Genomic DNA, 14,067 nt, shown 5'->3' on the forward strand with positions numbered 1-14,067 from the left:
CAAACAAATAAAAGACTTTGAAAAAAATTTCTCTCTAGGTTTACAGAGATTTTAGTTTTAATCTTCAGTGACACAGCAAGAGTTTATCATCTTTAAATATACTTAATAAAGGCTAAAATATGCCAGATACATCATGTGAGAGATAAAGATCCCATAGGTGGAATGTGGCATCCAAGCATAGGGCTTGGAGAATACTGTGAAGGAGGTAGCGCCTTACTCTATTCCTGCACATTGGTCTACTTTATGCCACTTCTGCATACAGAGAATCTTAACATCAAAAAGGGAGAAAGAGGGGCTGGGGATATAGCCTAGTGGCAAGAGTGCCTGCCTCGGTATACCCGAGGCCCTAGGTTCGATTCCCCAGCACCACATATACAGAAAACGGCCAGAAGCGGCGCTGTGGCTCAAGTGGCAGAGTGCTAGCCTTGAGCGGGAAGAAGCCAGGGACAGTGCTTAGGCCCTGAGTCCAAGGCCCAGAACTGGCCAAAAAAAAAAAAAGGGAGAAAGAATGTCCAAGGCTATATGCTCAGGGATCAGTATGAAGTACTGATGGAAATGAAATTTAACAAAACAGGAAGAAAAGTTCAAACCTTCAATCTGATTACAGCATAAGTTACATGAGCTCCTTATCTGTAGCATCAGGCAAACAAAGTCCTCATCTGCTCTCAGAACACCTTCTATGTAGCTGAGAGAAGCTGTATGCAACTAGGGTCCCAGCCACTTAGGAGAGTACAGGAGGATCACTTGAATCAAGGAGTTTGAGGCCAGCCTGGCCAATAACACAGTGAGATCCTGTCTCCTTCAAAGCAAAGAAAAAAAAAACTCTGTATAAAATTTTGACATTTTTATGGTTCATCTATTTGCTTACCTTCTTCTCTCACTTGATTCTGAATAACTTCAAGCTAGAGACTACACTTTTTCTTTCAGTATTGAAAAAAACAAATGTTGGACTAAACACAAGGCTTAAACAACAGATACTAGCCATGGGCCAGAAAGGTAAGGGAGTGTGTGAGGTCCTGAGTTCAAGCCCTGGTATCAATTCCAAAACAAACAGAAAGAAAAAAAGAAAAACTCTAAGCAAATGGAAAAACAAAACTGTTATTAGATTCAGAGAAAAATGCTAGGAAGAAGGGGGGAAACTTATTATATCACTATATTTATTAGTCATATGTTATCAAAATCATGAAACAGCTGGGTGCTAGTAGCCCATGCCTATAATCCTGCTCAGTCGGTTTGACTCTTATCTCCAATTAAGTATAAAAAAAGAGCCAGAAGTAAAATTGTGGCTCAAGTAATAGCACACTAGCCTTGAGTTAAAAAAAAAAAAAAAAAGTTCAGGAAAAGTACCTAATGCCTGACGTGTTCAAGCCCTAAGACTGCTGTGCACACGGGCACACACGCACGTGCACACACACGCACGTGCACACACACATGCACACACAATATTCATTACCAACTCATAAGGCTTTCTACAAAATTATAACCCATTTTAATGATATACAAAGGCTTACTTACCTTTAATGTTCCATCAGCTGAACAACTAGCCAAAAGTTCATCATCTGGTGAAAATTTGCAGTGATTGACTGAATTTGTATGGCCAAACATAGTATTTCGACATTCTTTTTGATTCAAATCCCAAAGCTATTTGAGAAAAATTAAAGGATAAATTAAAAACAAAAAACAGTACTGGAGCCAGACATGATGTACATACACATAGTCCCTACTTCCTGGCAGGATCAGTTGAGCTCACAAATTCTCAACTGGCCCAATGGTCATTTCTAAGATTTCCCAAACCTTGTCACTACTAAGTAGGCTGAAATTGTGTGTGTGTGTGTGTGTGTGTGTGTGTGTGCACGTGCTCGGGCATGTGCACATACCAGAACTGGGACTTGAACTCAGGGCCTCACATTCTCACTTGGCTTTTTTTGCTCACAGCTGGCACCTACCATTTGAGCTATCTCATAAAACTGCTAAGTTGAAGTAAAGCTACTAAAACTTGAAAAATTAAAAAGTTAAAAGTAAATAATAAATAATTTAAAAACATTTGTTCAAGGGTATTTAGTTCCCAATTCTGGTGTACAGGTCTTAGAGCTGGAACTCAGGGTCTGGACACTAGCCCTGAGCTCTTTTTACTCAAGGCTAGCACTCTACCACTTGAGCCACAGCTCCACTTCTGGCTTCTTGACAGCAAATTGGAGGTAAGAGTCTCACTGACATTCCTGCCTGGGCTGGCTTCAAACCGCAATCCTCAGCCTCCTGAGTAGCTGGGATTACAGATATAAGCCTCTAACAGCTGGCAAAAACTATTCTTTTGAGTGATGCTACAGTTATGATTCAAATAGAACTCTACCTCTTTTTCCCCATCTTTACGTGGTTAAACTTGTGACCCTTAAAGTATCTAAGGATTCCATTCTACTAGTCACTGGAATTAAAAAGCAAAGATCATGAGTCAAATGAGATGAAATAGCGTCTTCTCTAATATTAGATTTATAGGATCTGAGAAAGGGCAGGTTTCTCTATCTCTGTAGTAAGGAGCTATAAAACCCAAGAAAACTTGAGCAGAGGGTGATCACATTTCCAGTCACTCAGAGACATCATCAATGAACAACTGAGATGGAAGGCAGAGCCTAGAGATGGAGAAGGACTTAGAGACGGAAACCGTAACTGAAGCATCTACAGTCAGTATTCACTAATATTATCACAGTGTTGTTGCTGTTCTTTAAGTAAACATAGAAGTTTCTATTGCTGTGACAGCAATAGGGGGAAAAAAAATCCTGATGGGGGCTGGGGAGACAGTTCAGTGGTAGAGTGTTTGCTTAGCATGAGCAAGGCCCTAAGTGCAATCCCTAAGCAAAGGGTGGGTGGAGTGCAAACACCTAATTTTCAATATTCACACTTACTTTGAGGAAGAAGTCACTTGACCCAGTGGCTAAGAGAAGGTGATTACTGCTGTTCGTGAAATGGCAGCAGTTGACTTGCTCTGAGTGCTCATCATAGGTATGTACTAGTTGCCCAGTCACAGAATTCCAAATCTAAAGAGAACAAAGAAAATAAGGTTTATAATTATTCATTTTTCTCAAAGGGAAAACAGGAAGGCAAATATATATCACTTTGCAGATGCTATGCATCTTGTTACAACAGATTTTTTTTTTTTTGCCAGTCCTGGGGCTTGGACTCAGGGCCTGAGCACTGTCCCTGGCTTCTTTTTGCTCAAGGCTAGCACTCTGCCACTTGAGCCACAGCTCCATGCCCAGCTTTTTCTGTTTTATGTGGTACTGAGGAATTGAACCCAGGCTTCATGTATGCAAGGCAAGCACTCTACCACTGAGCCACATTCCCAGCCCACAACAGATTTTTTTTTAATCCAATATGATTCTAATCACTGCCCCTTCTCAAAACACAGCAATATTCTACTTCATATTTTAGAGGTTACTGGTAAATCCACACATATCTTCTCCTTAGCACAAATAGCATCACATGAAAATGTTCATTTCCCATTTGAAGTGAAAGACAGCAGTGAAGAAATCCTATAAGAGATTCACATAATGGACTTCAGATCAGGCAAAGCCCACAACTCTACCACCTAGGTGTGATCTGTGCACCCCCCCATGGAGCCTTAGCTTTTCTGCATCCCAGTTCTCTCTTCTGTAAAACCAAAATAGTTACACCGTCATACACAACTCAACATGTCAAATGAGATAATAAACATGGTACATGTAGAGCCCATGGTACCACTAAGCAAGCAAAGAAAGAAGCTAGGGATGTGCCTTAGTGGGCAAGCACCTGCCTAGCTAGCATGCAGAAAGCCCAGAGAAACAAAAAGGAAGAAAAAAGTAAAGACAGATGGCATTGGGGGTTGGGGGGAGGGGGAGTTCAAAAGAAAACTAGTTATCAGCCTTATTCTTATTATTTATTGTGAGCATAAACTAGTGTCTTCATCTCTGCAAAATGGGATCAATACTTCTTTACTTACTTTGCAAATTGTAGTAAGAAACTGATAATGTAACACGAGTAAGTTGGTAGTATAAAACCTCTCACAGTAAAAAATAATCAGCATTCGGGTTAATATGTAAGAAAACCAAGAAGTCTACTCCATATAATGACAAAAAATCTGTTTAATAAACTTTTACTAGAACTTGGACTTTTTATTTTAAAATATTTAATTTTGAGTTAACATACATTTTTAATGTGAGAGAGTTTCACTGTGGAATTTCCAAGCATGCACAAAGCACACCTGGAACAAATTCACCCCCTCTACCACATTCCTTTCCTCCCCTGAACTTAGATCTTTTTTAGAGGTATCCAGGTTTCCTCCCAGAGCATTCATAAGGACAATGTATCTTGATCAATGTCATCCCTTTCATCACCCCCTCATCTGTCCTAACTCACCCATCACCTCAAGTTACTTGGTTTCATTTGCACATGTGTACACTGAATATTATGGCTGTATAAAGAGTTTATTTTATTTTGAAGCTCTTGAATGAATTTTGTTCTTTTTTTTTTTTTTTGGCCAGTCCTGGGCTTGGACTCGGCCTGAACACTGTCCCTGGCTTCTTTTTGCTCGAGGCTAGCACTCTGCCACTTGAGCCACAGCGCCACTTCTGGCCGTTTTCTATATAAGTGGTACTGGAGAATCATGTATACAAGGCAAGCACTCTTGCCACTAGGCCATATTCCCAGCCCTCTTGAATGAATTTTTACCTTTTCGTTTTATATTTTGAGTTCTAAGAAACAGAAATTCAGTACTATTATTCCACATAGTTCTGACTTTGAAAGTCCCCAGTACTTCACGTATGACTCAGAATAGAGGCTACCAAGTGAATTATTGGCTATAAGGCCACTGAGTCTAATATATTAAAAGCAGAGTTCAACTGAAAACGCAAGGAAAATTCCCAAACCAAACTACCTTGCCTAGCCTGCCAAATTCAGTGCTCTACAATTCCTTTGGGAAAAAAAGAAAGCCTGAAGGAAGTCTTCTGTTCATATAGCAGCAATAAAACGTCTTCCAAGACTCAAACTGTTAGGCAAGACACAAGAAAAAGTAATTAACAAAGACACAAATTGCTCTTTTAGATGAAGATTAGTAGGAGAGAGGAAGAGGAACAAGAGAAGATAATGAGGGAAGATAAAGGCTATGATCAAAGTACATTTCACATATTATTGAAATGTAATAATAAAAGCTATTATTTTGGAGCCAGGCACTGGTGGCTCACACTGTTAGCCTATCTGGTTCAGGTGGCTGAGATTTAAGGATGGAGGTTGAAAGGCAGGCCAAGCAGGAAAGTCTGTGAGACTATCTACAATTAGCCACCAGAAAAACAAGTGGAACTGTGGCTCAAGTGGCAGAGTACTAGCCTTGAGCGAAAGAGCTCAAGGGACAGGCTCTAAGGCCTGAGTTCAAGCCCCATGACGGACTCCCGCCCCTAAAAAAAAGTATTATTTTGAACCATTAATAAAAACCAATAATAAAAAAGGAAACAAACTGCTTTTTGTTGTTAATTTATTTATATCAGTAAACTTACAGTGTGTTCATCCATCTTATTTTTTTACTGAATATATAAGCCAGCTCAGAAAGGTTAAAAAAGAAAAAAGTTGAGGGAAGAAGAGATAGGGAAGATCATAGTTTAAGGTTAGGCAAAAAGTTAATGAGACTCTATCTCAACAAATAAGCCAGGTATGATAGTTCACATCTGTAACACCTGCTACACAGAATCTAGGGAAGAAGGTCTCAGTCTAAGGTCAACTTGGGCCAACACAGGAGCCTCTGTCCAAAAAATAACTAGAGCAAAAAAGGGCTGGGGGCATAGCTCAAGAAGAAGAACATCTGCCTAGTAGGTACAAAACCTAAGTTCAGACCCCAGAACCAGAATGAACAAAGAAAGAAAAAAAAAGGCATATTTTACATCAGGAATCTGAATACAGGCAATGATTTTATGCAACAACTTTTAATCACAATTTATTCAAAGATTTCAACTAACATTTAATCCGCAGACCAGTCTATTCATTAATATATAATTATTGTTAATTTTCTGTGGTGCTGATGATCAAACTCAGGGCCTTGCACTTGTTAGTGCTCTTCTGCTGAGTTAAATCCCCAACTCCTATTAATTTGTAATTATTTTTACCCCCTGCCTCCTAAATACCTCAGACTAATCAATGTAAGCATTTTTGCTGGTGCCTAAAAATGAAAATTTTCTCAATAAGTTTTAATTTACCATGAATCAAGTTAGACTAGGTAAGAGTCCTTCAGCCCCAATTATTTTCATCTATTATGGGGAAAAAAATCAATGGTGATGATTTCAGCTCAAAAGGAAAATGTTTTCCTACCTTCACTTTTTTATCCACTGAACAGGTTGCTATAAATCTGTCATCTGTAGAAAATGCACAACAAAGCACTTCATCCTCATGAGCCTTGATTTCTAGAAGTTTCTCTCCTGTTTCAGCTTTGAACACCTGAAAAAGCAATGATAACCTTTTTACTATAAATCACTTAATTATGAGCCACCATTCAATAAATATATTTCTTTAAAATATTTTAACCACGAGAAATATTATTGTTAAACATTGGTAAATACCAGTAAGAAATAACCTAGCTTTAGTTTTGACACTATTATAGTAAATTATTAACATAACCAAATAAAAAGTATTTTATTCAATATGTTTTCTCTCTGTAGATCAAAATTCAAAACAATAAAATTACCAATCAAGTACTATACAAATAAGGTATGCAGTCATAATCTTGAAAAGACTGAAATTAATTTAGACATAAAGGGGCTGGGGATATGGCCTAGTGGCAAGAGGGCTTGCCTTGTATACATGAAGCCCTGGGTTCAATTTCCCAGCACCACATATATAGAAAACGGCCAGAAGGGGCACTGTGGCTCAAGTGGCAGAGTGCTAGCCTTGAGCAAAAAGAAGCCAGGGTCAGTGCTCAGGCTGAGTCCAAGCCCCAGGACTGGCAAAAAAATAATAATAATAATTTAGACTAAAAAGTTTTTGCTAATTCAACTGTTTCCTTCTAAACCAACAGGAAGAAAACAAATGTGAAGAAAATATTCATTCTCGGGCTGGGGATATGGCCTAGTGGCAAGAGAGCTTGCCTCATATACATGAGGCCCTGGGTTCAATTCCCCAGCACCACATATACAGAAAATGGCCAGAAGTGGCGCTGTGGCTCAAGTGACAGAGTGCTAGCCTTGAGCAAAAGGAAGCCAGGGACAGTGCTCAGGCCCTGAGTTCAAGGCCTAGGACTGCCCCCCCCCAAAAAAAGAAAATATTCATTCTTTTTTCTGAAAATAAGTATGAACTTAGAGGGAACTACTTAAAACATCTTTGGAAATAAGCTATTCCAATTCCTATTTAGTCTGAAATCTATGTCTAAGCCTTTGACAAAAGAATTACTTGATTACTTCTTTTCATCAGGGCCCGAACTCACTGTGATGAGGTCCTTATGCCTTTTAACAATTGCCATTTCCACATTAGCCTTAAATGGCAAATGGGTGGCAGGTGACTGATTCTCTAGATGACCAGCTCTTCGTCACCTAAAAAGTTCAAAATTACAGAAGCACATAACCTTATCTTTAAAATCTCTTGAGAAAGCCTTATGGTCAACAAATTTAGATTTTTCTATTTCTAAATTACAATTTTCTTAAATTTGAAGGTTTAAATAGATTAAATATGCATAGAATGAGGTGCATGCCTCTGAGTTTTTCTTAAGAGAAATGTCCTACCTGTAAGGTTTTATCAGCTCCACAAGAAGCTATTCTCTGACCGTTCTCAGAAAAGCATGCATGGTAAACAGCATCTGTATGGGGGCGGACAACCAAGCGGGACAGATTCTTGATGTTTTTTTTGTTTCTAAATACAAGAAAAAAAATGAAGAGATATCCAATGAGAATAAACTGTTTCCTTTCAATAATGAACTGTCTTTCATAGTGGTTATAGTCCCCAAAATACAAAATTCTTAAATAACATGCAAATGATAGCATAGACCACCTAAAGAGAAAACACACTCTAGCAACAGGTACTCTGCATCAATCTGCCATGTGTTACAAAGTCACTAGTTAGAAGAAATTTATTTAGTCACATATATGCTGTCTTCTGTTATCTGATATGGTAATGACAATGTGGATAAAACATTATATAAGCATACTTTTTAAAAAACATTCCATCACGTTTAAAATCAAAGAACTGTTAAAAACAAAGCTAATTTCCTAACTCAAGTATATCACTACACCTACCAGTACAATGATGTACTTTAAAACTGCTTTCTTCTACAATTATCCAGGAACAGTTATAAAAAGATAAAGCAATGTCGTTTTCTTTGTATAATAATCTAAAGATTATCAACTATTCCAATGCTGTTTTTTATATTATTGCTGTAAGGCTAAAGGGTAAAGGAACACATGTGTACTCAAGACAGAAGCAAGCATGAGAGCAAGCCACTCAGGAAACTGAGATCTGAACATTGCAGCTAGAAGACAGCCTGGATAGGAAACAGCCAGGCAGGAAAACCTATGAGACTCTTATCTACAATTAATTACCTAAAAGCCAAAAGTGGAGCCAAAAGTTCAAGTAGCAGAGAGCCTTGAGCAAAAATTGATCAGAGACAGCACCCAGGCCCTGAGTTCAAGTCCCAGGACTGGTGCACGCATGCACACGCGCGCACACACACACACACACACACACACACAAACTGACAGGCCAAATAACACAAAAATCTTAGTACAATCCTGCCTACAATCCTACTTTACTAGAAGTGATACAACAAACATAAGAACTAGAGATGATAACCTCAAATACATAAGTTACTTACAAACTTAAATGCAATAAACTAAACTGGCCAGGTTTGATGGCACATATCTACAATCCTAGCTTCTGAAGTGGCTAAGATAGGACAATCTTGCATTCAAACCTGGGCAACAAAACAAAACTTCATCTCCAATAACAGAAAAGAATATACTCTTTCCCTTTTCCCATCCACTCAATTCTCCAGATGTCAGGAAGTAATCCTTACAATGAAGGCACATAGCAGAAGACCAAAAAGAATTAGTAACAAATAAATGAGTGTATTAATGACTTTTTGGAAACTTACATAGTTACATGTAAGCTTTAAGTCTTTCTGCAATTAAAAAGGGTTTCTAGTATTGAAATAAAACATTCTTTGATTATATCCTGCTTAAAGGTAAGAAAAAATATACCTATAAATGTCTAACCATTCTATTCTAGGACATTATAGCTTAAAACGCAGGTGATGCAATGGACAAAATAGAAGTAACAAAATTAATACTTCATAGAAAACAAAAAATAAACTTCTGTCTATTTGATCCCTAACAAACAGGAATTTATTCAAACTTCCATAGACTTCTACTGAATGACAAAAATGTGGACCAGCCAAAAATGCTGTCAGGTGCCAGTGGCTCATGCCTGTATTCCTAACTACTCAGGAGGCTGAGAACTGAGGATGGAAGTGGGAAGACAGCCTAGGCAAGAAAGTCCATGAGTCTTGTATCTCTAGTAAACTACCAAAAAGCCAGAAGTGGAACTGTGGCTCAAGTGGTAGAGCACTAGCCCTAAGCAAAACACCTAAGCCCTGAGTTTAAGCCCCAGCACACATACCAAAAAGAAAAAAAAAAAAAGGCATAGGGCACTGGTGGCTCACACCTGTAATCCTAGCTGCTCAGGAGGCTGAGATCTGAGGACTGCAGTTCAAAGCCAGAGGGCAGGAAAGTCCGTGAGACTCATCTCCAATTAACCACCAGAAAAGTGGCACTGTGGCTCAAGTGGTAGAGTGCTAGCCTTGAGCTGAAGAGCTCAGCGATAGCGCCCAGGTCCAGAGTTCAAGCTCCACAAAAGACAAAGAAAAGAAAAAGCCTCAAAGTAGAAACAGGTGTCTCCAAAGGGGAGGGGAGAGTATAGAACCACCACCTTCCCTGCTCAGCCCTGCAATCATCTGAGAACTGAGGGTAAAGGGCAGGCTGGGCAGTGGCCAGGCACTGGCAAATCCAAGGCCTCCTCTCACCTCTGCTGTCCACGTGGCTCCGAGCAGAAACGCCCTGCTGCCTTCCACAAACAGCAGCCGCTGTGGGCACTGAGATGGAGTAAACTGACACCAGCAGTAGACAGGAGCAGAGAACCGCATCTGATGCCTCCTCTGAGGGCTCAACACTGGCGCAACTGTCATGACGCACCAAGCAAAAGCGCAGAAGGAATAGGAGTTCAGTGCAGAACTGAAAGGAGGCTGCTGGATCCTCCACCCTGCGGGCTGCAGGGAGGGGCCAGGGCTTGGCTGTGGCCTCATCACTTAACCTTTCTGCATCTGTTTCCATACTTGCAAAAGAGAGATTTAAAAAAAAATACAAAAGTGGCACTGTGGCTCAAAGTGGTAGAGCACTAACCTTGAGCAAGAGAGCTCAAGAACAGAGCCCAGGCCCTGAGTTCAAGCCCCATGATGGACAAAAAAAAAAAAAAAAAAAAAAAAAAAATTGGGCGAGGAATGTGGCTTAGTGGTAGAGTGCTTGCCTACCATACAGAAGCTCAGGGTTAAATTCCTTAGAACCACATAAACAGAAAAAGCTACAAGTGGCACTGTGACTCAAGTGGTAGAGCACTAGCCTTGAGCTGAAGAGCTCAGAGACAGCACCCAGGCCCAGAGTTCAAGCCCCACAACTGACCAGAAAAAAAAAAAAAAACTTCCCAAGAAAGCACAAATTACAGCCTTTATCTTATTTAAATCTTCACAAAAATAGTACTTACCTCAAAAAAAGATTGTTCTCTATTTTACATTTAAGAGAGTGATCTATTGCCTGTTCAACATCATAAAGCTACTAGAGTCAAATCAAGTTTGTGGTTCTAAAGTCCATGCTCTTTGCCACCACAGATTACAGTAAGTCAAGCATTCGATATGAATATGTGGGATAATCTGTCAAAATGGCTTCTCTAATTCTATGAACTGTGAAATGTAACTGTTTTTTACTATCCTGACTTCTATAGAAATTTTCACTAAGAATGCTTGTTAAAAGTTCCAGCCCTTCCCAAAGTAGTTAAATCTTCCTGTAGTGAACTTACTCCGTATCTAAAAAATAATGACATAGTTAGCAACCCACTCCCTTTGATTTCCTTCCTAACCTACTTACATCCACTCCAGGTAAAGCATTCCATTATCGACCTCCTGCTTGGCCCGCAGCTTTGCTTGCTGATAAACTTCTGAAGTCTCTGGTTCACAAAGACCCAATTGTACAATATTAGGAAATGGCTGCCGTCCAAGAAGGTGTCCATTTAAAGATAAAAACTCCTGAAAATTTTCACAGACCGCACAATCCTACAAATAAACTGAAATCTGTTAGAAATGAAACCAAAGCCATGATCTGACATTTTGCTATTTCTGTGATTCTTGCCATTTCAAAGACTTAAGTGAGATATTCTCTGTATGAACTAAAATTTAGCAGCCAACCATTAGGTAACAAATATACAGTGATCCTCTCCTGACTTTTTTTTTTTTGTACCAGTCCTAGGGCTTGAACTCAGGGCCTGGGTGCTGTCCCTGAGCTTTTGTGCTTAAGGCTAGCATTCTACCACTTTAGCCATAGCACCATTCAGTTTTGGTGCTTAATAGAAAATAAGAGTCTCACAAATTTTACTGCCCAGGCTGGCTTCCTACCCTGATCCTCAAATCTCAGCCTCCTGAGTAACTAGGATTACAAGCGTGAGGCCTCTGGCACCTGGTCCTCTCTTGACTTTTATAAAGAAGATAAAAAAAAAAAACCTCATTATCACACAGACTCTTAACTCTTAAATACAACACACACACACACACACACACACACTGAAAACTTTACTCTGCCACCTTCAATCATACCTACACTCCCAGTAGGGCAGAAGAAAACTAATTCAAATAATCAGGGAAATTATTCAACCATTCTATTGTGCTCATTCCTACCATTAAATCTAGAATTGAATGTTAAAATTATAAGTAGTTTAAGCATTAAACTTTTAATACTAATATATACCTTTTCATCCAGTATATGTCTATATTCCACAAATTCATGAATCAGATGAGCTGGACCTAGGAGTTCTGTTTTTGCTTTAATCCAATCCAGAGAAAACATTAAAGCACAAAGCTCCTTATCAAAAAAGAGAGAGATCAACATCATTGAAAAAAGAGAGATCAGCAGCATTGTTAAAAAGAATATGTATAACATAATTATCCTAACACTGAGAGAAAATTAGCAGATACTTAGAACTTAGGACAAAAAGGAAGAAACTAAAAACAACCTAAATGTTCAATAAAAGTTTGGTTCAGTAAATTAGGGCACAAACATTTATTTAATTGTGACAATTGTGATATAGGTTTATTAAGTATAAATATATTTTACTAGATAAAAAGAAAAAAATCAGACTTCAGAAGTACATACCTGAGCATATAATAGTTACTGAAAGCCTGGAGTTTTCTAAAATGTTTAGAGTACTTGGTAGACCTGACTGAAAATGTCATCTATGTACTGACTCCTACTTTTCATATTTTGTCCATAATTCTCCTCAACAAAGAAAATTCATAAATCTAACTCTCTAGGCAGTATTTCCTGCTAGATATCTTAATAGATACATTAAGCTTAATATATTCAGAATGAATGGAAGTGGCACTGTGACTCAAGTGGTAGAGCACTAGCCTTGAGCACAAAGAAGCTTAGGGACAGCACCCAGGCCCTGGGTTCAAGCCCCAGGACTGGGGGTGGAAGGGGGAGGGATATATTCAAAATCAGTTCCTGCTGGGAATGTGGCTTAGCAGTAGAGTGCTCACCCAGCATGTATGAAGCCCTGGGTTTGATTCCTCAGCACCCATAAACAGAAAAAGCCGGAAGTGGCACTGTGGCTCAAGTGGTAGAGTGCTAGCCTTGAGCAAAAAGAAGCCAGGGACAGTGCCTAGGCCCTGATTTCAAGCCCAACAACTGGCAAAAAAAAAAAAAAAAAGAGTTCTTAACCTTCCCCTTCCCCCAATGGGGCATAGGGAAAATCTTACTCTCCCTCAAACTTGACTATTCACTTGAAGGTTCTATTCTTTCCACTACACAAGCTTGCAGTCAGTCATCTTTGATTCACAACACACTGTAAATCTATCAGTATATCCATCATAATTCTATCCTATATCATCACTTTCTTCTCTTGTACACTATTCCCTCATCCTGAGCACTTTATAACCTACTAACATACTATACAACTCTTGCCTGTCTTCCCCAAGATTACAAACGCAATGAGAGCAGATTTTATATGTATGCTCCTCTTAATGTAGAACAGTAACATTCTCTAACCAGTACTCAATAAATATTCAGTGAATGAATGTATTTCCCCACCCCCATTTCTTTTTGTAAACCAATTTTATAAATAAATCCATACTGCTCAAAAAGCAGAGCTAAGTAGCTAAGTAGCAGTATGGATTTATTTATAAAATATTCTCTTCTTATCAAAGAGAATAGATTTTTTTTAGGTTCTAAGTCCACTTACTGTAGCTACTAATATACCTTCCTTACATCACTGCAGGTTAAAAACTGAAAGAAAAGAAAGGAATGGAAAAAAGAGAAGGGGAGAAGTAAGTATAGGGGAGAAGAGATGCGAGAGGAGTGGAAGGGAGAGAAGGGGAAAAGGGAAGAAAGGGGAGAGGAAGGGAAAAATCCTCATTTTACTAATAATGAACTTATAATATAGGACAATGTACATTTACAAACATGACAGCAAAGAAGTTCATCTAAAGATAACAAAATCATCTTCAGCAAGTAGAAATGTAGAAATAAGAATAGAAAAATCTTTTACCACATATATGAGAAAAAAGTCAGATAAGGGAGTTTTCCAATGAATCCTTACTTTGTGCATACCGGCACTAGCCATGTGAAATGCCAGAAAATTGTACCAATACATGCAGTCCTCCTGATCTGGAGACAGAGTATGTGGCTGGTAATACCTCTTAAACTGAGTGATCATCTTCTTATGTAGATCCTGAAACCCAAATTAAACATTTCAGAGGACAGAAACAACTTTAGAACCTAAGTGGCACAGAACCTTAAGCCTCTGAAA

General features: G+C 38.9%; 1 protein-coding gene across 2 annotated transcripts in view; it reads right to left on the reverse strand.

Moving 5' to 3' along the window:
• Apaf1 (apoptotic peptidase activating factor 1) overlaps positions 1-14,067 on the reverse strand; it is a 77,582-nt gene that overhangs the window by 36,902 nt on the left and 26,613 nt on the right. For both annotated transcript variants that reach the window (XM_048357661.1, XM_048357656.1), the window contains exons 10-16: positions 13,858-13,989; positions 12,009-12,122; positions 11,136-11,320; positions 7,731-7,857; positions 6,328-6,453; positions 2,901-3,032; positions 1,516-1,641 (exon numbers count right to left, since the gene is read on the reverse strand). In XM_048357661.1, coding sequence (XP_048213618.1) covers positions 1,516-1,641; positions 2,901-3,032; positions 6,328-6,453; positions 7,731-7,857; positions 11,136-11,320; positions 12,009-12,122; positions 13,858-13,989 — 942 coding nt within the window. The remainder of the gene's footprint in view (positions 1-1,515; positions 1,642-2,900; positions 3,033-6,327; positions 6,454-7,730; positions 7,858-11,135; positions 11,321-12,008; positions 12,123-13,857; positions 13,990-14,067) is intronic.

This window comes from Perognathus longimembris, chromosome 1, assembly GCF_023159225.1.
Source record: "Perognathus longimembris pacificus isolate PPM17 chromosome 1, ASM2315922v1, whole genome shotgun sequence".
Lineage (NCBI taxonomy): Eukaryota > Metazoa > Chordata > Mammalia > Rodentia > Heteromyidae > Perognathus > Perognathus longimembris.